The following is a 24,926-nucleotide window of genomic DNA, read 5'->3' on the forward strand; positions in this document are numbered from 1 at the left end:
CACAATGGTTCGCTGTTTCTGTCATTGTGAAAAGATCACCATAACAAGTCTACTTAACGTTCCTGGTTACAAACTTTTTTTTTGCCTTGTGATGAGAACTTCTAAGATCTGTTCTCTTTGCAACATTCAAATGTGCAATACGGTATTAACTGAGGTCAGCCTGCTGTACATAACATCCCCGAGACTTACTTATTTTATAACTGAATGCCTATACACTCTGATCCCCTCCGCTCATTTTATCTAACCCCTTACCTCCTGCCTCTGGCAACCACAGTCTGCTCTCTGTATCTGGGAGCTTGGGTTGGTTTTTTGTTTTTTGTCTTTCTAGATTCTGCTGTAAGTAACAGCCCTTTCTTCTTCCTTGTCCGTCTGTCTGCCTGTCTCTATTTCTCTCTCTCCCTCCCTCATCTCCCTCTTCTCTCTTTCTCTCTCTCTCTATATCTATCTATCTCTCCTTCTCTCTCCCTCTCTCTCTCTCTGTCATTAGTATGTACTAATGGATTCCTAGTCTTTTCAATTATTTATAATTTATTACAGTCTTTATTTATTTTGGTGCTCAAATTATCCCCAATTTACCAGTGGGAACCTCTTCAAGCTGGCTCTTACCTCCTTTTTTTTAATTAAAGTTTTTATTTTGAGATAATCATAGATTTACATACAATTGCTGGAAATAATACAGATAAATTCTGTGAATGCCGTGCCCCATTTTTCCCAATGGTAGCATCTTGTAAAATCAAAATATAATATCACAGCCAAGATAATGATGTTGATACGGCTAAGACACAGAGCATTTCCTTCACCATAAAGATCTGTTGCCACATATATTTATATATAGCCACACCCACTTTCCTCCCATCCCAACTGCTGTCTGGTTTCCCCGGTAACCACTAATCTTTTCTCCTATAATTTCATCATTTCAAGAATGTTATAAAAATGGAATCATACATGTAGCCTTTTGGGATTAGCTTTTTTTTTTTTTTCCACTCAGCATAATTCTCTGCGGACTCATCTAGGTTTAGTTATATGATTTTAGTTATATACTAAGTCTTGTATGCAGGTAGATTAGCTCCTCTCACTTTATTCTTTTTCAAGATTGTTTTCGTTTTTTTATTTCCTTTGGCTTTTCATATAGAATTGGTGTTAGTCCTTTAGACGTTTGGGAGAATTCTCCAGTAAAATCATCTGGGTCTTTAGGATGCTTTTTTGGGAGTTTTAAAATTATGAATTCAATTTCCTCAAAAGTTATAAGACTATTTAAATGATCTATATTGTATTGTGAGTTGGGGCAGTTTCTGATTTTTGGAGAATTGGTCCATTTCATCTGTTTTCCAATTTATGTGTGTAGAGTTGTTCATTGTATTACTTTATTTTCCTTTTGACATCTGCAGCTGAAATGATATCCCCTTTTATTACCTGATATTGGTGATTTGTATCCTTTCTTATTTAGTTGCTTGTCTGTCATGATAGAGTTTTGTCAATTTTATAGATCTTTTTAAAGAACCAACATTCTGCTTCCTCGAACCATCAAACATAATTTAGAAAACTCAAGAGGAGAAGGAAAGTCTGTTGCATTTACCCCAATTTTTTCTTACGTTGTTCTTTCTTCCTGATGTTCCAAAGTCCCTTCTTTTATGTTTCCTTTTAGAGAACTTTCATTAGCCATTGTTTTAGGGTTGTTTTAGTGGCAACAAATTCTTTTAATTTACCTTTATCTGAGAATATCTTGATTTTGCTTCATCTCGTTTTCACTGGTTGTAAAATTCTTGGTTGACAGTTCTTTTCCTTCAACATTTAAAACCTCCTGTGCAACTTCCTTCTGGCCTTTATGGTTTGTGATGAAAAATATGGTGTTATTTGAATTTTTTTTTCCTATAGGGAAGGTGTCATTTCTCTCTCTCTACTTTTAAGGTTTTTTAGTCTTTAGTTTTTAGAAGTTAGATTGTGATGTTTCTTGGTATGGATTTCTTCAGGTTTATCTTGTTTGGGGTTTACTGAGCTTCTTGGATCTTCAGGTTTATATCTCTTGACAGACTGGGAGATTTTCAGCTGTTTGTTTATATAGTAGTTTTTTTGTTTGTTTGTTTTATTTTGTTTTTAGTACTTCTCTCTTCCTCCTTTCCTTCTAGAATTCCAGTGACAGAAATTTTAATTCTTTTGTTCTACCCCACAGATCCCTGAAGCGTTGTTCATTTTTTTTTCCAGTCTATTTTATCTTTGTTTTCAGATGGGTGTTTCCTGTTGTTGTATTGTCAAGTTTACTGATTCTTTCCTCTGTCTCCTCTAATCTGCTGTTGAATCCATTCACTGTATCTTTTAGTTAAAAAATTTCTATTTTGTTCTTTTTTTTATGTATTCTCTTTCTTTGCTGAGACTTTATCTTTGCCCAGTCTTTTCGTTTTGTCATCTGTTTCAAGCATGTTTACGAGTGCTCATGATGGCAGCTTTAGAATCTTTGTCAGTGATTTCTGTCATCTCTATCAGCTTGGTGATGGTCTTTTTTTCATTCTACTTTCAGATTTTTCTGGTTGTCGATATGACAAATTATTTTTGTTTGAAACTTGAAGTTTGGGGGATTATGTTGGAAGATAATTGTGTCTTATTTAAGCCTTCTGTTTTACCTGGCCTTCCATGACACTGATGTGGCATAGGAAGAAGGGAAGGGTGTTTCATTACTACCAGGTAGTGAAATCCAGTCTCCCCACATGGTCTCCACTGACATTTGTGGTGGTGGTGGTGGTGGTGGTACTGGGGCAGGAGGGAGGTGGGTGTCAGCTGGAATGAAAGTGCTGGCTCCTACTTGTCTTTTCTGATACCGCCTGGGTGGGGTGGGGTGGGGTGGCGTGGTTCATCACTGCCTGACCAGGGGGAGGCCCCGGTTCTCCTCTTAGACTTTGCTGGTGTGGATGGGTTTGGAGCCACAGTTGTTAGGTTTTTTTTGTTTATTTTTTATTTACTTACTTTTTTGTGGTGATGATTGGCCAGAATAAAGCAGTGATTGCCTAGAAGTCTTCTGTCTTGCTGGGCCGTCCCTCTCCTGGGCCTTTGGCTAGAGAGAGCAGACCTCACTGGGGCTTCTTTTGTGTCTCCTCTTAGCATTTCTGAGTGGCTGGCTTCTCCAGTACCCAGTCTGGGGTGTGTGAGGCAGAGGCAAACCCAGGGAACTCACCACCACATCACTCCTTGGGTCCCAAGGTCCTTAGCTGGTCTTCTCTCCACCTTTCAGAGTTGTCTTAATGTTTATTTTATGTATAATGGCCAGGATTTTTAGTGGTTCATAGTAGGAGAAACAAGGAAAAGTACATGCAAAAGAGTTCCTGGACCCAATTCCAACAAACAATGCTCAGATGCCAGCAGTGTGTGCAAGAATTTGCTCCATTCTGATACTCTCTACCCAGGGATAGAATGGGATACCACAGGCAAGGGGCTCCATCCCACAAGCCTGCCCTCTGCTGCAGATGCCAGTCACAAACACAGGTTGTTACCTGTGCTTCTGACCATCTGACTATAAATCAGAGGTTCCCATGATTTCCTCCTCAAGCTCAATTAATTTGCTAGAATGGGTCACAGAACTCAGGAGAAAACCATTTACTTATTAGATTACTGGTTTACTTTATAAAAGGGTATTAAAAGATATGGAACAACAGCCAGATGAGGAGCTACATAGGACAGAGCCTGGGAAAACAGTCTGGAGCTTCCGTGCTCTCTAAGAGCCACTCTCCCCAATCTCCACATGTTCACCAGCCCAGAAGCTCTCCCAATCCCCTCCTTTTGAGTTTTTATGGAGGCTTCATTACATAGGTACGATTGGTTAAATCATTGGCTGTTGGTGATTGATTTAAATTCCAGCCTCGCTCCTCTCCCTAGAGTTTGGGGGGAGGGATGGACGTTGAGAGTAAAAGATCTAACTCTCTAATCATATGGTTGGTTCTCCCGGCAACCAGCCTCCACCCTTGGGTGGGACCCAAAAGTTACCTTCCCTGAAGCATTTTTCAGGAACTAAGGACAAGGGACAATTATTCCTTTGCTCTTAACCTAAACTAGGAATTTCAAGGGTTTGGGGGGCTGTGAGCCAGGAATTATGAATCAAGACCAAATATATATGTGACAAATATATCTGTATTTGGTCATCTGAGTGACCAAATATATATTTTTCCTGTAAATCACAATATCATAGTACATTTACTCCATCTTCCTGGAGCTGAAAGTCCATGTCCTTTTGGTGTGCCTTTTTTTTTTTTTTTTTTTTTTTTAGCACTTCAAAAATTACTGGCATAACAAGATAGTCCAGGTCTATCTTGCATCTCACTCCTCCAACTGTGGAATCAGGCATTTCTCCAAAAAGCTCTAGTTCTGTTTATTGCCCCCACAGGATTTTGAAATGGGGGAGAGCCATAGGTCTGCTCTCCAGCCAACTCATTAACCACATTGTAATGAAAGTGGATCTCAGACCAAATTCTGCCACACATATAAACGAACTTATTAACTTATTAACTCAGTTATTATTCTCAAAGAAGCTCAAAATAAACTATCTTGCAGGCTCTAGAAGTCTTAGCTCTGGTTTTATAGGTGTTCTGCACTCTACTTGCAAGGCAGGTAACTACAGGCAAACCCCAATTTTCCATAGTTAGGATATTGACACCCTCCCCCTTTCCACCAGCATCAAGCACATGGAACCTTCCAGAGTTCATATTGGCTCAGGACCAAAGAGGGATTTTAACTTAGGGCATCACCCCTGTATATAGAGAACAGACTACATTAGATTATCTCAAAAATTCACAGAAAGGTAGTGAGTGTCTCTAAAATGTGTTGAGCTAATCTGTGTATCTTGAATGTCTAATTTCATCAGGGATAGCCCATTTTTTATATTCATCAGTGCTAGTCAGCAGGCCACTATTTTAATCAAGAATAAGCAAAGCATCCATTGTTGATAGAGACAATGATTACAGAAGCCCAGGCTCACTCTGGAGAATGGGCTTTCTGAAGGGAAAGCCAGCTGACCACCACTGGACAATGCAACCTTGATGAGAAGGATCATGGTACCAGGGTGAAAGCTTGACCTAAGTAACATTTATGCAGAATATCCCACTGAATGTGCTTAACACTTTAAAGTAAATTAGGTGACATAGCAGCACTATGCTTCAGCATCACAGACACTCAACAAATTTCATTGGAATTGAATTAAATGAATACTTAGGAAATCTGTAATTAGGAGCCCTTTTATATATCACAGGGGGACAACATTCTTAGCAAATGCCATTGAGTAATCACTACAGGCCACTTTCTCTGGCCTGATGTCAGAGAAAGCCTTGATACAGGGAAGGATAGAGCTGTCAGACCCTATGCTCTGGGACGTATAATCAAGATGGATAATGGTATATGCAAGTATGTGCATCTCAGTGGAGCTACATAGGTGGGAATGGCACTCTGGTCACCAGCTCGTCTCCTGTGCTGGCGCCTGGGAGGCTCACCCTTAACACTGCTTGGCTGGAGGCTGAATACAGACGGAAGGGAGCCCAGAGGGCTACTACTCCCAAGACAAAGAGTTTGTGGTTGCAGGAGAAATGGAATTAAATAGCTTCCCCAGCAAGTACCGAAGGTCTTTAAAGCAGCTCAGAGAAAGACGAGATAAAGGACTGAGATGGCCCTTACCTGACCTACCTGTGATAGCAGCCTTAGGTCCCTCTTCTTATTACCACTGCATGTGTCTGTGAGTCACTGTCTCTCTTGCAGTCTGTCTTTGTCAGACTATAACTCTGTGTCTGCCTGCCTGCTTTCCTTCCATCCCTCATCCTTTTCTCTCCTTGTTTTCTGTATCCCTGTGTCTCTGTCATTTTGTCTTTCTGAGTCTGTTTCTCTCAGTCCCCACCTCTCTCCATCTCAGTTTCTGTCTCTCTGTATTTACCCTGTTTCTTCATCTCTGCCTTTCTCTGGTCTCTGTCTCATTGGCTGTCTCTGAATTGCCTTTCCATCTCTTTCTCTGATGTTTCTGTCTCTGTCTCTCTGTATGTATCTCTGTGTGTCTTTCTCTTTTTTGCTCTCTCTTCCCTGTCCTCTCTCCCTCTTCCTGGTTACTCATCTGTCCTCTTTCTCATTCCCACCTATGTAGCTCCACTGAGATGCACATACTTGCATATACCGTTATCCATCTTGATTATACATATGTCATTATAGATTTATAAATACATGATACTTCCCCCCCCCATGGTATAGAGGCACACATTATGTTCCCATGCCATCAGAAGGTCAGACAGTTCTCTACTTCAGAGATGTGTCTCAAGGCATAAACATCCCCTGTGCAGAAAGTGACCCTCAGTCTCCAGCAGGTGCTCCGAACCATGGGTGGGGGGTGAGGGGCTTGCCCAGCTGTACAGCTGGTTGATATCAACGTGCTGCTCTGTGGGATCTCCAGGGGATGTCCCATGGAGACTCTGGGATCGTGGTTTAAGATGAATGAATTCCCTTTGGAGCATCCCAGATTCCCAACTGGCTGCTCCCCGCCTGAGTGGGTTCATGATGCTTTCAAGGGTGGCTGTGGCCTGCCCGCCCTGGTGATGGCATCGCCCTGGTGATGGCATCGCTGGGACAGAAGTCCACAGTCCCCACAGGCTCTTCAGCTGCAACGAGACTGTTCCATACTTTGCAGAGAGTCCGTGGGTGAGATGATGCGTCTTATAAGGGTTATTAGGTAGAGGTGAGTGAAGAGGCAGATGACCGTGACGGCTTTCCCAATGCCCTCTCGTGTCAGAGGCTCTCCCAGGGGCCTTCCACGTGTGCTGCTTGTTTACTCCTGCCAACAGCCCTACCCTGTAGCTTAAACAACTGACGTAAAGAATTTTTAAAATTTGCCCTAAATCACGTATGTAATAAGCCACTCGTCTGGGATTCAATGAGCCCATATTCTTCCCTCTACATCAGTGATTTTCAAACTGTTTTTTTTTTTCTTCTTTTTTCTTTCTTAATGAACAGAAGCCTTTAGTTTTGCGTGGTATCTCAGTTGGCATTTCAGTATTGAAAAGAGCTGGGTGCTATGCAGAGGAGTAGAGGCCAGGCCCAGCCCTGCTGTGGCCCGCCAGCCCTGCCAGCTCCACAGGCCCTTCCGTGGGGAACAGGGCAAGAGCTCCGCTCTGCCTGGGAGGAGCGGATGGAGTGTGGGTGCATGGATCGGGGAGAGTGAAGGTTAGCAGAGTGACTGTGAGTGAAAGCACATGGAGCACACACAGTGGGTTGAAAGCTAAGCAGGGTAGATATCCAGGCTGCCAGTTGCCTGCTTGAAATTGCCTCTGACACAGTGAATTCTAAGGGAGAAGGGCAAAGAGTCATAATGGTTGTATCGCGGCTCGCACATTAGAAATATGAGACGGCCCGGGTTCAGCGTGGCTGGGTGACTTCCTTAGTGTCACAGCTGGTAAACGGAGCGTGGCCATTGATTTCTGTAGCCTTTCTACAGTGGCTTGTGACAGAGGCAGGGAGGGAGGCTGGGAGTCAGCCGACTTAGGAATCTGTCACGGGCTTGTCTTCTCTAAAGTGATGTGACTCTTGGGATATTTGTATCCACCTCACGAGGCTCCTGGCTAGCGGTCCCACACAGACAGATCACACAGGTATTGCAGAAGTAGTCACGATTCAGCTCGTCTTCCGTAATTGCCAGGCCCAGATAAACTTACAGGTGTCCTGATCTAACAAAAAATAACAAAGAATCAAGTAAAATGAGCAACAACTCCCGTACCTCTCCGCGGTTCACCCGCACATTCTGAGCTCAGCAGCCTGCCGCCCTGGTCTTCAGGAAGTCCCCACATCTCTTTGCATATGTACACATAGACCCAAGACAAGGCTCGTCCCCTTTGCATTTTTAATGCAGAACCTCATGTCTTCCCTGAAGTTATTTTATTTCGAGGTACAAATAAAGTGCCCCCCTCCGTGTGCCCACATCTCCAGCACTCGGAGTACGTGAGCTCCATGCGGATTCACACGCTCCACTTCGACCTTGGACAGCGGAGCCCTCGCCGGGTGGTGTTCCAAGCCTGGAGTGGTTTGGAGCAGGTGGGATGGGTGGCGTCCAGGTTTCCTGCTGCCGCTACCAGAGTGACAAGAGTTAACGGAGAAACAGCGGCAGAGGACAGAATAATGAGATGATGATCAAGGGGCAGCGGTGCCAGGAGGGAGGGCGGCGTCTGCCACCCTTCAGCCAGTGTCCTTTAGGAGCTGCCACTCTCTGCACTCAGCTCCTAGTTGCGGTTCACCTTTTCTGCGGTGAGTGCAGCCCAACCGAGCCTGCCACTGAATTGCTTAGTGTTACTTTCATTTTGATTACGGCTCTGGTTTGTTCGCTGTTCCTCCAAATCTCCAAAGTGGTGCTATTAAAAGCAGCACTCGAACTTTGCCAGTAAGTTGGTAAATATCTTTCGTATACAATCTGTGTATGTAGGTAATACATGGTTCATATTGCAATTATTTGGTATAAAATGAGAGTTTAAAAAAAAAGTATAAAGTCTTGTTGACTTCTCATATTAAATTCCTGAAAATAAATATCAGGATAGAGTCTGCAGAACTCTACAGGTTAAGGAGATGGTCTTAAAAATACACGTTTGAAAACTCCTACCCTGTACCTTATTACATGCAGGTCAGGCCTTGCAGAAGTTATTCATGGAGGGTTTTGGGGAAGGGTGAATAAAAGGTTATGTAGATGTGATTAACTTGGTATTAATGCAGAAAAACCCCTCTAATCTAGGAGTCTTGACTACTTTAAAATGAGCTAATAGCCATTGGGGTGAATTTATGTAGCAAATTGCTGTCTGCTGTATTCAGATTATTCCCTGAGCTCTGACTCATTCAAAAAGCACCAAATATCACGGAGACACACAATTATCATGCTTAATTAATGTTTGCAACCAAAAAAGAGTAAGGTTGGAATCTTTAATATCATTGTGGATATTGAAGAACTGAAATTGACTGATTATTATCTTGAGATTAATATATTTTCCCCAAGCCATACCCTGGGGTCAAAAGACGGAGTGTTAAAACTATTTGAAAAATTCACTGCAATAATTGCTTTAGGGGCTAATTTTTTTTTAATGTCTTGCTTCCTTACGCCTGTACTACTGATTGTTATAGGCTGCACACTTCACCCATTAAGTGGTAATTCAGAGTGACAACTACATTGAAATGAAGCAAGTTAGTTAATCACCATGAAACTGTTCCTGAACTACCCTGTCCAAGTACTCCCTAATCACAGGAGGCCTCTGATGACCTGATTTTCTACTGAAGGGAGATTTTCCTGTATGAAGCCATAAATATTTTTATGGGACATACAGGACAGTGGAGGGCTGAAGTTTGGTTGCAGTTGTTACCAGAGCCATTCAGAAGTTTTCTCAGAACAGTAACCAGTGCACCAGTTGTGCGGAGCCCTGGGGGATGTGCTGCAGGGGTGTAGGGGGAAGCTACTGTCCGTTCTAGCCCTGCAGCCTTGAAATACTGACAAGCGTGGAGTCAGTCTGGGTTGGGCTCTGGCACCCGTAATCTGACTTGGTTTTCATCAAAGTAGGCCTTCGGGTGACAAGGCGCTCGATCAATAACACATGCCCAGTCTTGTTTGCCCCTGTTGGTTGGCCCACCTCGTCACCCGCAGAAGCTGCTTTAACCTTTGTTTTCCTTTATGGTCAGGCAGGCTATGCCCCCGAGTAGCCATGGGTTCGGTCCTCCTTCCAGGAAAGGCCGCGTTGGGACTTGTTATCTCCTCTGGGCTCGTGAGCGAGTGTGCCTTTTAAAAGAGACACGGCAGCCAGATGGGGGGCTTGGGTACCTCTCTCCGACCTGCCTCGGTCCCTGCCTGGCTTGCAGGCTCAGTGATGGTCTGCATATCGTCTACAGCAAAGTTCTTACCCCTGCGTGTTCCCCATGCTTCTCTCAGTGGGGTGTCTGTGGACCAGTGGAAGTATTTTCAGGGCTACACTGCTTCGATCACTCAGGCATTGGGGAGTAGGTGTTTCAGTGGCGCAGATTTTGCCTTTACAGCTTTTTCAGCTAGGTTTCCAGAAACCTGCCATAGTTATGTTTCTGCTTAGCTTTCTTTCTCATTAATGTAGGGCTAAAGATGAAAGCAAAGTGTTCCATATATAAGATTGGCTCTAGGAGGAAGGAAAGCCCCTCAAATTCCAAATCTCCCTCTCATTCCCTTTTATGAGAAAGCCATTCAGCGGCTCCAAGGAAAAAATGACGAGCTAGGTAGTTTCCCGGGTGTCCGTAAACTTGCAACTTGATGCTTGAAGTCGTGACATTGAGATAGTGTATATGAAGATGCCTGTAAGATTACAACATTCATTCTTATTATGCAGGTAATTCAGCAAATATTCAATTTGAGCTGTCACTCTCAGGTAAGCACTTGGGACACAAATATGTCTTTAGGAAACTCATAGCATCTTAGGGGAGAGACAACTAAACACATAATTCACCATACATCGCAGTAGAACCAAAAATAGGAAAGAGATGGCAGAATGGCTAGAGTGGCCAGCCCTGCTCCCGCGAGTCGGGCAGGACTTCACAGGAGATGAGGAAGGACAAATAGGAGTTCACCTGGGGATGAGGTGGCGTTGGGGGCAGGCGTGGGAGGCAGGGGCGCAGCCCCTAGGAAGAGTTGTCAGTTTCTGTAAGGTCGCAGGCTTCTCGGCAAAAGTGGAGTCATGTTTATTTTCCTTTGGCGCGCTATGCCCTCCCTGGGTGGCTGCAAGGTCCTGCATTATTCATGTGTGGCTAACGCAGAGTTATTCACCCGGTGATGGCCAAAGCAAGGAGGACGGGAAGGGCACAGCCTCCTAGGGGAAGGGAAATGACCCGTGGTTGAGAAAGCTAAGGGGAAAGGGCTTTTATTTACCATGTGCCGCCCTAATGGTCTGTGGTTACAGTATGTTTCTCAACCCCTGTTCTGTGAAATGTCACCCTACATTAGTGGGGGGGGGGAGGGGGGCAGCTCAGGTCGCAGGGGACAGCTGAAGCAGAGATGGACACGTTCGTGACATTGACAGCCAATGAGAAGCTGCTCAGAGCAAAGGCTGGGTGTGTGTCTAAGGGTCCTTCTTGCTCTAAAGAAGTCTTCCTAATATTCATGACCAACTTAAGAAACGTCTCTTATAATCTACGTTCTAGGCCGGTGGGGAAGGATAAGGCAGCACAGCACTATTTAGCGGAGGGAAGAAAAGAAAGCAACCTGGGGATGGTTTGTTTGTGTCCGTGTGGCTACATCAGGGTGTCAGATAGACAGTAAGTAAAGGATGAAAGTTGAATTAGAAGTTTTATTAAGTGTTTGTATTTAAAACATACACTGTAGAACGAGATAAATCTACTCCAAAAAATAAATAAACAAAACCAAGTTGGAAGTTGATTTTAAAATGAATTATTCCCGTCTCCTCACCCCCTAGCCTTCTTATCATTTCCTGAGCACCGAGGCTACAGAACCTTCACTTCACGTTTGACATGCCATCCTGCTTTCCTCCCATTTCCCTCTCCTTGCTACCAACCCCTGGTTCTATTACCCTAAACCACGAGGACCTACTTATTTCTTGTATTCCTTCTAGTATCCAGTTGCCTTTTTTCATAACTTCCTAGGTGGAACCCATGCTAAAAGGTAGAAAGTCTTTACCCAGAATATTGTAATTTCTGTGTTTGTGGTTTAACATGCTCAAATATACTGTTATATCACTAGTTAGCTCCAGAATTCTACGACCTAACTAATTCACGCATATAGTGCTCAAAGAAGATTTTGAGGCCAATGTCATGGCATTAGGGCCAGGATCCACTGCTTAATCTACTGTGACTGGGTCTGAGCTGCAATTGTATCATCTATAAAATGGGAATAATAAATACCTGTTTTAAAAGGTGGTTGTTTGGGATTAGAGGAGAATATGATATGAAGGTTGGATGGTTATGAATTATCTGGTTCTAAGCAGCATTTTCCCATTTGACATATTTTTTTAACCGAGGTATAATTGACATTCAACATTTAGTTTCAAGGGTACAACATAATGGTTTGATATTTGTAATATTGTGAAAAGATGACCACAGTATGTCTAGCTTGCCTCCCTCACCATACATAGTTACAACATTTTTTTTCTTGTGATGAGAACTTTTAGGATCTACTCTCTTAGCAACTTTCAAATGTGCAATATGATATTAACTGTAGTCACCATGCTCTATATTACATCCCTGTGACTTACCTATTTTATAACTGGAAGTTTGAACTTTTTGACTCCCTTCACCCATTTTGTGCCCCCCCCCACAACCACCAATTTGTTCTCATGTATCTATGAGCTTTTTTTTTCTTTTAGAGGCCGCATATAAATGAGATCATGCAGTATTTGTTTATCTTTCTTTGCCTGACTTATTTCACTTAGCATAAACACCCTCAAGTCCCATCCATGTTGTTGCAAATAGAATTTCCTTCTTTCTCATAGCTGGATAATATTCATATATATATATATCACATTTTCTTTATCCATTCATCTATTGGTGAATATTAGGTTGTTTCCATATCTTGGCTATTGTAAATAATGCTGCAGTGAATATGGGGTTGTGTATGTCTTTTCTAGTTAGTGTTTTCATTTTCTTCAGATAAATACTCAGAAGTAGAATTGCTGTATCACATGGTAGTTCAGTTTTTAATTTTTTGAGGAACCGTCCTACTGTTCTCCATAGTGGACGTCTCAATTTACATTCCCACAACAGTGCACAAGGGTTCCCTTTTCTCCACATCCTCACCAACACTTGTTGTTTCTTATCTTTTTGATCCTAACCATTCTAACAGGTATATCTCATTGTGGCTTTGATGTGTATTTCCTTGGTGATTAGTGAACACCTTTTCGTGTACCTACTGGCTATCTGTATGTCTTCTTTGAAAAAATGTCTAATCAGGTTCTCTGCCCAATTTTTAATCAGATTTTTTTTTTTGCTGTTGGATTGTATGAGTTTTTTATATATTTTGGATATTAACCCTTTATCAGATATATGATTTGCAAATATTTTCTCCTGTTCAATAGGTTGCTTTTTCATTTTGTTGATGGTTTCTTTTGCTGTGCAGAAGCTTTTCAGTTTGATGTAGTCCCACCTATTTATTTTTGCTTTGGTTGCCTTTGCTTTTGGTGTCAAAGTCCAAAAAATTATCACCAAGACTCATGTCCAGGAGCTTCTTACCACCTATGTTTTCTTCTAGGAGTTTTGTGGTTTTGGGTCTTACCCTCAACTCTTTAATCCATCTTGATTTTTTTATTTTAATCTTTGTGATTGATGTAAGATAGGGGTCCAGTTTGGTTCTTTTTCATCTGGTCTTCTCAACACCATTTATTGAAGAGATCCTTTCCCCATTGTGTATTCTTGGTTTGTTTTTCATAAATTAATTGACCATATATGCATGGGTTTATTTCTGGGCTCTCTATTCTGTTCCATTGATCTACATGTCTGTGATATATCTTTGATATACACTTTTATTACTCAGTTAATTTTTTTTTAGGATTTTATAATATGCATGCAATCCATTTTAAAGCAGTAATTTATTTTTTCGAATTATATTTCTGTCATGTCAGAAAAAAAGATTGATTTGATTTGTGACGGTTCCTTAAAGCTTAAGGTTTGATGATTTCAAGGGAAATGCTTAAAACATATTTTGTTACCACCTTTAAAACGTATCTCAAGGTTCACTCTATCTGTGGTTGATCTAGTCCATGTTACTGGTGTCAGTTAATAGCTGTTCATGGATGAGTCAGCCTGCATATATCCAGCTTGAATCTGTTCTCTTCTCTGAGGTCTCCACCTTATCCAGGCTGGCCTAGGTCACTGTAATGACCTTCACAGGTCTTCCCACGCCCATCTTTACTGTCACTCTTCCATTCTCTGAATTGCAGCTAGAGCAACTTTTTTTAAAAAAATTTATTTTCTTAAAGTATAGTTGATTTACAGTGTGTTAATTTCTGCTGTACAGCAAAGCAATTCAGATATATATACATTCTTTTTCATATTCTTTTCCGTTATGGTTTATCACAAGATATTGAATATAGTTCCCTGTGCTCTACAGTAGGTTCTTGCTGTTTATCCCTTCTATGTGTAATAGTTAGAGCAACTTTTCTTGACATACACCAATACTTTATCCCTTTTTGAGAGATGCCATTAATTCTCAGCCTCTAAGCAGTAAGAATTCTAATATTAAACAAAAACCCTTCCAGATGCTTCCTTAATACCCAGTCAGTAGTTACTGTCTCAACTCTTAGCTTCTGGTTGGCTGCCTTTTTTCCCTCTTTAAGAACTGGAAGGCCTGGCATGGCACCTGGCTCTGTACTGAAACCCGTATTTGCCGTATTTATGTTCCTTTCATCTTTTCTTTTCAAGGCACCTGCTGTTGGTGTCTATCCCCAGTTGTGCCCGATTTTCTCTCAGGTCTGCTTTCTTTAGATGGGTGAATGATGGTACCAGTGCTTTTAATGGTAGGCTCCTTAAATCCTTTTTGAAAATACAGTATGGTAAATGAACTTAAGAAATCAATATCGTGATTGTGGTAAGCGTATGAACAAAAGTACAGATGTTGGTTATGAAACAAAAATAGATATAGCTATAGCTAGGTCAATATTTTGTCTTTATAGTGCTCCTTTTCTATTAATGTATGGGGAAAGAAAAGAGTTCCTGCTTTTTCAATTTGCAAGTGATGTTTCACTTTGAAATGAATTAGTATAAAAAGGAACATCCTGTAACTTTAGAATTTGGCTTGTCATTAAAAATAATAGGAGAGTCATCACTTTAATAGTCTCTAGCCAGTTAAGGGTTTGAGTGACTTATAAATGTATGATTTTTAAAATTTAAAACCTCATAAAGAACACATTTTTCAAGGATGTCACAGTCATCATATTTAGGTTTCTTATAGTTTAATTTCTGGTATCCTGGTGATATGCTGGTTTGGGTTTTACCTTGGTACTGAGTATTGACTAAAGGGGCAAGAAAATAACCTAGCAATTGAGTCTAACCTGGTGGGTGACCTCTTTCTAAAACTGTAAAAATAGGTCATCCCCCAGTACATTTTCTCAAATACTGTAGGAATCACTCTCCTAGGGTATTTTGTCTGAGTTTTGACAAAGTAAAACTCTTTAGATCGTATAGTAGGTATGTGATAAATATGTAAACTATATTTGGAAAGTTTTAAATATTGAACACAAGACAAAACATTTAAACCAAAATTGCATGAGTTTCGGGGACAGGGGATGTAGAAAGCTGATTGTAAACACATTGTCCTAAGTGGTTGACTTGGCATTCCTGAGTCAGCCATCCCCAATTCACCTGCCTCTGTCAGTGAGATCTCCTGGGTTCCGGTTTTCACATTCTCTAATTTGCTTTTTTAAAATCTGGCAGTGCTTTTCCATTTTTCTATCAGATCCTAAATATAATCTAGGAGAAGTAGGGGGATGCATTAGCCCAGCCAGCATTGACCTGAAGAAAAATTACTAGAAATTACTTTGACACTTAGAACTGGCAGCCTGAGGATTAGAATTTGAAATTTACCTGTCAAACATCCCTTGGGCGACGTCTTCCTAAAACTACCGTCCAAGTTGATAGTTATCCAGTTGCTGGAAGGATAGTATTACAGCCTTTTTGATGAGTTTGAGAAGTTCTGCAAATGTGGTCCATGGGATAGTTAATGATGGAGCTGCCATGGTGGCCTCCCCTTATTGATTAAACACAAAACCAATCAGTGTGAGCCTGAACCTCTTGGCCATATAAACAGACCAGCGGAATTGAGGTGCAGGATAATCAAAGCTAAACGTGCAGGCCAGATTTTAAAGCCATGAAAGCACCAAAATAAACACTAAGAATATGAAAGACATAAAAGCAAGTGTTTGAACTCCAGGGTGTTAACAAGGCCTAATTGTACTTGTTTTTTATTGGCCATTGTAAGAGAAGGGATATAGCCCTGTGACAAATACAAGCCCTGTCTTCTCTATGCCAACCTAATATTTAGTATTTGATTCATTTTTCAACCTGGCAAAAAGTCGCCATATGCACTCCTCATAAGTTGAAAATTCTACTACAGAACTATCCATACATCGAAAATAAGTTAATTTTTCATAAAACAAAATTCCTCCTTCAAATTGCAAAACTCTTTTAATTATTTTATGTGAGACTTTAAAATATATTTTACCCTTCCCTTTATAGATCCTTAAATCAGGGCTTCTTAACATGACTTAATCTTTTTTGATGACTCAGGCCATACTTCCTGTAGTGTTTGGTAACTGGAGGTCTTGAAGAGGTTGAAGAATATTTGCAGTAGGGGCCCTGGAGGAAGTGGGCGGAAGTCTAGGGAATGGTGATCTGAGAGTAGGCCTGTTCAAAATCGAGATTTTAGAGGCGATGCTGTTGTTGAGGATGACAAGGTCCAGGACAGGGGTTCTTAACCTGATTGCCTATGAGAATCATCTGGAGAACTTAAAAACATATGCAGCGCCTGGGTTCTGTCGCAGTGTTGTCAGGGACCTGGCTTTTGACTTCACCATCACTAACATGTGACCCTCTTCATCATGGCCTCAGGTTGAGCTCCAGCTTTCTTTCTTTTTTTTCTTTTTTTCCATACACACATTATCTTTTTATTTTTTAAAAATATAGTTAATTTACAGTGTTGTGTTAGTTTCAGGTGTACAGCACACTGATTCGGTTTTATATGTACACACACATACACATATATATACACACATATATATATTCTTTTTCAGATTCTTTCCCTTATAGTTATAACAAAATATTGAGTAGAGTTCCATGTGCTATACTGTAGGTCCTTGTTGGTTATCTATTTTATGTATAGCTGTATGTATGTGTTAATCCCATTCTCCTAATTTATCACCTCCCCTCCAGTAATCATAAGTTTGTTTTCTATGTGTGTGGGTCTGTTTCTCTTTTGTAAATAAGTTCATTTGTAGCTTTTTTTTTTCAGATTCCACATGTAAATATCATATGGTATTTGTCTTTCTCTGTCTGACTTACTTCACTTAGTGTGATAATCTCTAGGTCCATCCATGTTGCTGCAAATGGCATTATTTCATTCTTTTCTAATGGCTGAATAATATTCCATTCTCTTTATATACCACATCTTCTTTATCCATTCATCTGTGGATGGACATTTAGGTTGCTTCCATGTCTTGGCTATTGTAAATAGTGCTTCTGTGAACATAGGGGGTGCATGTATCTTTTCAAATTATGGTTTTCTCTGGATATATGCCCAGGAGTGGGATTGCGGGATCATATGGTAGCTCTACTTTTATTTTTTTAGAGCCCCAGCTTTCAAATGGACCTTCTAAGCAGTAGGATGGTAGAAATAAAGAAGAGGCAAAGGACAGATCAGCCATCTCTCAAGACCAGTTCCTGGAAGCTGCACGTGATGCTTCTGCTTACATTCATTGTGCAGAACCTGATAACGTGGCCATCCTAATGGTCAGGGAGGTTGGGAAATTTAGCCTTCATCCTGGGTAGCCACATGCCCAGCAAAACATTCTCTTCCTGTGGAAAAAAGGAAGAATGGCTGTTTCAAAATGGGCTAGATTCTCTGCCCCAGAAAGGTGGTAGGTTACACAGTCTAATGATGTGATCTTCAGGCAAGCTGATCATTGTGAAGTTTGGTTATCTGCTCCCATCTCAGGTTCTCAGGTCCATGGGTGTAAAAGGCAAAGCAGCTTCCAGTTGAGAGGGCTCTGGTTCAGTGAGTGATTTCCTCTGGGGACAACCGAATTTCGACAAGGGCAGGAATGGAACGTACAGAGGAGTTAAAGAAATAGGGGGGTTTCCTGATGGTGACATTATTTCACAACCCCCCATCCTCCTATGTCTTCCTCTTCTCCTTAACCAGGATATATTTTGTTGTAATTAATACTCCTTTGCAAATCCCTGCAACTTTCCGGTGCCTCTCTCCCTGTGTAATACTCCTGGGAAACCCCCAGCTCTCCACCTTCTCCTCATCAAATGAATAGGTACAAAAGTCAAGTGTGCATTGGGTGTGCCCTGGCAGTCCTGTGACATTTCTCTTGAATGGGCCGCGTCCCATTCTGAGAAGGGCCTGTCTTCTTCCTCCTTAGACGTCTAGCTCCCCCTCCACTTGTACGCCCTTCAGCCGTTGACCACACTTGATGTTTCAGTGAAAAAGAAATGATGCAATCCAGCAAGAGTTCCTTTACCGCCTGCTTCTGAGTCCACGTTCTGCATTCCTCCTTTTACAGTGGAGCCTCCCTGCTTCTATGAAAGGCTGCCCTCTTGAGTGTACTTTGTACACTCAAGCCCCTGCCTTCTTGCTTTTCCAAGTACTTTTCTCCTGCAACGATATCTTTTCTACTGGACCGCTCTCGTCAACGCGCACACGTGTTAAAAAACTCGCCAGTAATCTCTGACCCCACCTACCTGTCCCATTTCCTGGCTCTTCTTCACAGAAAAACCTATGGGACTCATTCTGTGCATGTCTGCTGCCTGCAGTTCCTCAAGCTCATCCAATACTTCAGCCTTCTCCAATCCAGCTGCCATTCGCACTCTACTGAAATTACTATTTTTTAAGTGTCCATTTTGTTTCTAAATATAACTGCACATCTCTGTCCTCATCTTAACTTGACCTCTAAAGCAGCATTCGGCATACCTGACTACCTCTTCTTCCCTGAATCACATCCCCTCTTGCAGTGTTTGTGACACCACCCTCCCTCCTGTCTTCTTGCTTTCTCTGACCCCTGCTCATGGTGCTCTTCTACTTAGCCTCTGAATGTGGCTGTGTCCCAGGCCTCTGTCCCGAGCCTTCTTCCTCATCTTTGGGCTCATAGGCCCTCACGTCCGCTCCCTTGAGCTCAAGACTCACATCCAAATGCTTGCTTGGCATTTCTACTTGGACGTTTTATAGACATCTCAACCTGCAGGTGTCTAAACAGAACTCTTAACTTTCCCACCGCATACCTGATACCCCTTTGCAGCGTCCTCCATCTCGATAAATGTCATCACCATTCGCTGAATGGCTAAAGTTAAAAACTTAGGTAAATCCTTAGGAAGATCCCAAATGCTGCTTCCATCACTGTCATTTAAATTATGACTGCCTCTCTCTTTCTCTCCTCCGCGCTCCACATCTCATTTATCAGCAAGTCCTGCTAGTTCTGTCTTCAGGATCCCTCCCACTTTCATGTAATTCTCTCCATCACTATTGCTTTCATCCTAGTCCAAGCCCTCATTATCTCCTGAACTATTGCAGTAGCCTCCCTGTTCCCACTTCCCCCTGTTGTAATGCATCCTCTAAATATGGCCCAGGCTGATCTTTAGAGGCATAAATCCAGTAATTCAGTGTCTTCGCTTTGCATTGAAATCAAATCCCAGCTCTTTACTGAGGCTCAGGGCCCCGCATGACCTGATGCCTGCCCACTTCTCTGGCCTCATTTCATCCCACCCCCATGAGAGGCGCCCTGATGTGTCTTCATCTTAGGGCCATTGCACTTATCCTCATGTTCCCCAAACAGCTCTTCAGGGTTGGTCACATCCTCGTCATTCAGGTCATAGATGTCATCTCCTCAGAGAAACCTTCCCTGAGTGCCTTATTTAAAGAGGTTTCCTCCCAGTCTCTCCCTATGTGTTTACTTGTTTAATGTCTAGCTTACTCTATTGGAACTTATACTCCATGAGGGCAGGGACCAAGTCCAGATCATTTGCATCTGTATTCCCAGTGTTTAGAATAGTTATTAATCTCTAGTAGAAACTCATCAACTATTCATTAAATACCAGAATGAAGAAAGCCTGGAATGTAGTTCAGTATTTTGTCATATTGCTTCCATCACTGTCATTTAAATTATGACTGCCACCAAGAGCAGTAACTGCATGGTTACTATCACTAAGGGCAGTGGCACCCTAGACTACTATTTCTAATTCATGAAGGGCTAGGAAAACCAGTTAGTTAATCTTGTTAAGAACTGCATGTGAAGGACAGAAGAACTTAGAAGTAAAGCACAGCATTAGTGAGGGGTGTTATCCTTGCTTATTTTCCAGTGCCTAAATTTGTGTGTGTTGTTGTTGCATAAAGATGTACAGAAGCTGTCTTGTCAAGATCTTTATCGAGCTAGTCTTACAGGAAATACAGGAGAAGAGAAATTAGACGTGCTTTGGGCCATAATGACTGGTTGTCAAAATGTGGGACAGGAGTGGTCTGAAAGATAGAGAAGGGACAACTAAGGAGTGTCTCCATGTGAGTCTTCGAGAAGGGGCTTTCTTAAACCTATCTTTGCTGACCCTAGGAAAGGGGCTGTGGAGGGGAGAGATGAGCATTCTCATGGTTCTTTGAGGTCACCTCTGAGACACAGGTTGGCTTTTATCTTTATAACCAAAGATCACAATAACACGTCACTAGACAGGGCTTTAGGTAATGGCGTTTTAAGCAGAGGGTGATTACTTTCTCTCTGAGTTTATAAGTTTCCCTAAAATAGAAGATAATAGTACTCAAGGGATTCTTTTTTATTACGGTAAAATATACATAACGTAAAATGTATCATTTTAAAGTATATGGGACTTCCCTGGTGGCACAGTGGTTAAGAATCCGCCTGCCAATGCATGGGACATAGGTTTGATCCCTGGTCCAGGAAGATCCCAAATGCTGCAGAGCAACTAAGCCCATGCACCACAACTACTGAGCCCGCATGCTGCAGCTACTGAAGCCCTGCATGCCTAGAGCCTGTGCTCTGCAACAAGAGAAGCTACCACACTGAGAAGCCCATGCACCACAACAAAGAGTAGCCCCCACCTGCCACAACTAGAGGAAGCCCATGTGCAGCAACAAAGACCCATCGCAGCCAAAAAAATAAAAAGTTAAAAAATTTAAAAAATAATAATAAATAGTAAATAAAAACATAAAGTATACAGTACAGGGGCATTAAGTACATTCACATCTTTGTGCAACCATCACCACTATCCATCTCAACAACTCTGTCATTATCCCATACTGAAATTCTATATTCTCTAACCGGTAACTCCGCACTCTCCCAGCCCCTGGTAACTACTATGCTACTTTCTGTCTCTGTGGATTTAACTACTCCAGGTAAAGGAAAAACACGCCTCCTGTGTCTCCTCTACTGGCAACGACTTCCCTTAAGACAATTCTGCCACCAGATGTGGGTGGGTGGGAGTGTAGGGAGATGGGGTGGGTTCCCACATCAAGCAGTTCTGCCACACCAGCTGGGTGTCCTACAGTTCAGTTCAGTTCTGACGCCATCTACCTGGAGGTAGCGTCAGATCCCACAGGACTGCCCCTGCCACCCCCTTCAGACACCAACCACAAGTTCAGGATGTTTCCTATGCTTCTGATCAACTGACTATAAATCACAGGGTCCTGTGACCTCCTCCTTCAGTTAGATTAATGTGCTAGGGCAGCTCCCAGAACTCAAGAAAACATTTTACTTACTAGATCACTCGTTTATTAAACATATAACTCAGGAACAGCCATATGGAAGAGATGCACAGGGCAAGGTAGGGAAGGGTGGAAGGGACACAGAGCTTCTGTGTCCTCTCTGAGCTCACCACCCTCCCAGCACTTGCACATGTTCAGCAACCCGGAAGCTCTCCAGACCTCGCCCTTTTGGATTTTTGTGGAAGCCTCATTATGAAGGCATGATTGATTAAACCATTGGCCACTGGCAATTGATTCAACCTCCAGTCGCTCTCCCCTACCCAGAGGCCTAGAGGGTAGGGCTGAAAGTGCCAATCCTCTGTTCACATGGCTGGTTCCCCTGACAAGCAGCCCCATCTTAAGGGGCTTTCTAAACGTCACCACATTAACAAAAGCTCAGTGTGGTTGAAAGGGGCTTGTTATAAACAACGAAAGACACCGATTTTACCTTTATTCCTCTGAAGCTTTTTCAGGAACTGGGAAAAAAATCTAAATATTGTAAAAAAGGACACCTCTATGATTCTTATGTAGGAAATTACAAGGGTTTCAGGAGTTAGTGTTCCAGGAACAGCGGATGAAAACAAAATATACATTACTGTAAATTACAATATCACACTCATAAATGGAATGGTACAATATTTTCTCTTTTTGTCTGCTTATTTCACTCAGCATATGGTCAAGGTTCATTCATGCTTTAGCTTGCCAGAATTTCATTCCTTTTTAAGGCTGTATAATATTCCTTTAGACGTATATACCACATTTTGTTTATCCACTCATCTATGAATGGACATTTGGGTTCATTCTACCTTTTGGATATTGTGACTAAAGCTGCTGTGAACCTTAGTGTACAAATATTTGTTTGAATCCCTGCTTTCAGTTCTTTTGTGTGTACACTAAGAAGTGGAATCAATGGGTCATATGATAATTGTATGTTTAATTTTTGAAGGAAAGTACTCAAGGGATTTTAAACCCATTAATTTACTGGGGGAAAGAACTGTTCATTTTTCTTTTGCCTCATATATGCCAGGTAGTATGTTAGGTGTCAGAGAAATGGTAATTAATGGGATATGGCTCCTCCTCTCTAGAAACACAGGGACTTAGGCAGATGAGGGCCGTGGCCAACAGAGAGTAAGTAATTAGCTATCACATACTGTGTTCAGTGATGGACTAAGATGTATATAGACTATTGTGGGAGCACATTAGAATAACAATTTCTGGAGTTTCTGAAGACAGAATCTCCTTGGGTGTTGTCCCAGATGGATGTTCTGCTGAATTCTGGTTAACAGTGGTAATGCAGTGGAGAACATCCAGTGTACAAGTTTTTGTTGTACATTTGGTTTTTTTAATAGCTAACTCCATGCATCCATCTTTTCTGTGACCTTAATGTTTCCCTTTTGTTTTTTGTTTCCTCTAGTGGTTTTTAATTGCCAACAGATCTTACAAAGTGAGTGCAGCAAGCTCTTTTTTCTTCAGTGGTGTTTTTGTGGGAGTTATCTCTTTTGGTCAGCTCTCAGATCGCTTCGGAAGGAAAAAAGTCTATCTCACAGGTAATCTATTAGTGTTCGTGGACTGGATAAGAGGACTTATTTCCCTAAGGTTCCCAGGAAAATAGTAAGGGGACCATTTCCTTAAGGTTCTCAGGGAATTGCCACGTGGACCCCGAACTGATTTTTATTTCACTGGCAAGAGGCCTAGTTGATTCTGGCCACGCATTTTAAAGTGACCAGTATACCTGAGGAAGGCCAGATATTTGCAATTGTAAGCTTTTCATAGTGGTGAATTCTACAGTCCCTGGATCCTAATTCATGCCACGTTTCTAAGGAGAACAGAGGTTGAGGCAGTCTGCTAGATCCGTTTCCTTATACCTGGTGTGTTGATTCATTTCAGATAAGCTTCATAGGACTCAGCCAAGTTTCAGTTTCCAGCGTTATTGTGAATAATTGAAAACTGCACGTGATACACAGAGATCAACTTGTAACAGAGAAAACCTCAGTTCTTCTTGATAGTCTTTAAGAGAAACTATTTTTTTAAAAAAACATAGCTCAGAAAATTTAAATTCACAAAGATTTTTCTCTACACACTCATGGATATAATACCTGACATTCATCAAATGCTGTTTTGCCTCTGAATTATTGAATACTGTTCTTCTCTTTCTAGGTTTTGCCCTGGACATCTTATTTGCTATCGCAAATGGGTTTTCCCCCTCATATGAGTTCTTTGCAATAACTCGCTTCCTGGTGGGCGTGATGAATGGAGGGATGTCGCTGGTGGCCTTTGTCCTGCTGAACGAATGTGTGGGCACCTCCTACTGGGCACTCGCAGGTACTGCTTCAACCAGTGCAGACATGGGGATGGGGAGCTGCTCCAGGGAACTTGGCAGGAACCAGTTTAGAGTCTAAAAATGCACTTGGACTTGAGGTGCTCTATTCAGCTATTAGGTTTGCTTTCCTAAGTTTGTTCTGTATGACCTTGAATGAGTCATTAGTCATTTTATTTGTATTCCTCTATAGATAGTCCCCCCTGGGGCCTGCCTCACAGATGGTGACCTTGCCCCATTTCTCACAGAGTGCCTGAGGGCGTTTGTTAACTGCTTTTTACCCTAAAGTGAAAAAACAATGCAGAGGAAATACTAGAAACTCCTTTCTCAGTGCCTTCGTATTGTATTTTACTAAATCTTCATCTCATAGGCCTTTCTGGTTTTTACTGGTCTTCTCAAGTCTTTAGTGATGTTTAAGTTCCAAAATGGAGGCCATATTCTGTATTATTTTTAACCATCCCATCATCTTCTCAAGAACTACACTGTAGTAAAATAAATGATTTTTAAAAGCTTCCTTGACTTAAAATAATGTCTCAGGAGAGCGACTTCACTAAGACTCTGTGGACTATAGGTTTGCAGTGAGAACTTTGTTTTGCTTTCCATTCATTTGACAATTAACTGAGTACTACTGATGTTCTTATACTAATATGGGAACAAGCTGATCATGCAACTGTAGAAATGTGTCTGCACAGGGATGTAGATGAGAGCATGCCAGCTACCGTTTGCTGAGCATCTCTATGTGCCAGGTACCGCGCTCTGCATCTGACACGTCTGTAACACTGCCAGAGCCTCCCAGCTAAGAATGTCTACCTTCACTTTATGGGTGAGGACATGCCACCTCTGAAAGGAGAGGTGAGATGCGCATTTTCACACAGCTCCTGCCTGACGGGGCCAAGATGACACCCAGCTCAAGATGACACCCAAGATGAGGTCCTACTTTTCCCCAAGGACCCCACTCTTGGATCTTCAGTGGGTCACCTCATGTGAATATCAGTTTGCGTGGCCTGTTTTTTCTCACTGGTGGTATTCTCGAAGTTGGTGAGGGCTAATGTATTGAGCTGGAAGGCAGAGACCAAATAAAATAAACTCCACTCTATTTGTATGTCCACCAAACTGCTGTCCAAGCTGAAGGACATAGAGGGTTGGACAAGTTAGAACTAAGCTGGGGAGCAAGAGACACCAGCTCCATCCTAGCAGGACAGG

At 42.0% G+C, this 24,926-nt stretch overlaps 1 protein-coding gene across 1 annotated transcript in view; it reads left to right on the top strand.

Annotated features, from left to right (window-relative positions):
• SLC22A15 (solute carrier family 22 member 15) overlaps positions 1 to 24,926 on the top strand; it is an 83,835-nt gene that overhangs the window by 17,509 nt on the left and 41,400 nt on the right. The window contains exons 3-4 of the mRNA XM_057719803.1: positions 22,821 to 22,953; positions 23,564 to 23,728. Coding sequence (XP_057575786.1) covers positions 22,821 to 22,953; positions 23,564 to 23,728 — 298 coding nt within the window. The remainder of the gene's footprint in view (positions 1 to 22,820; positions 22,954 to 23,563; positions 23,729 to 24,926) is intronic.

Source organism: Hippopotamus amphibius, chromosome 1, assembly GCF_030028045.1.
Source record: "Hippopotamus amphibius kiboko isolate mHipAmp2 chromosome 1, mHipAmp2.hap2, whole genome shotgun sequence".
In the NCBI taxonomy this organism is placed as follows: domain Eukaryota; kingdom Metazoa; phylum Chordata; class Mammalia; order Artiodactyla; family Hippopotamidae; genus Hippopotamus; species Hippopotamus amphibius.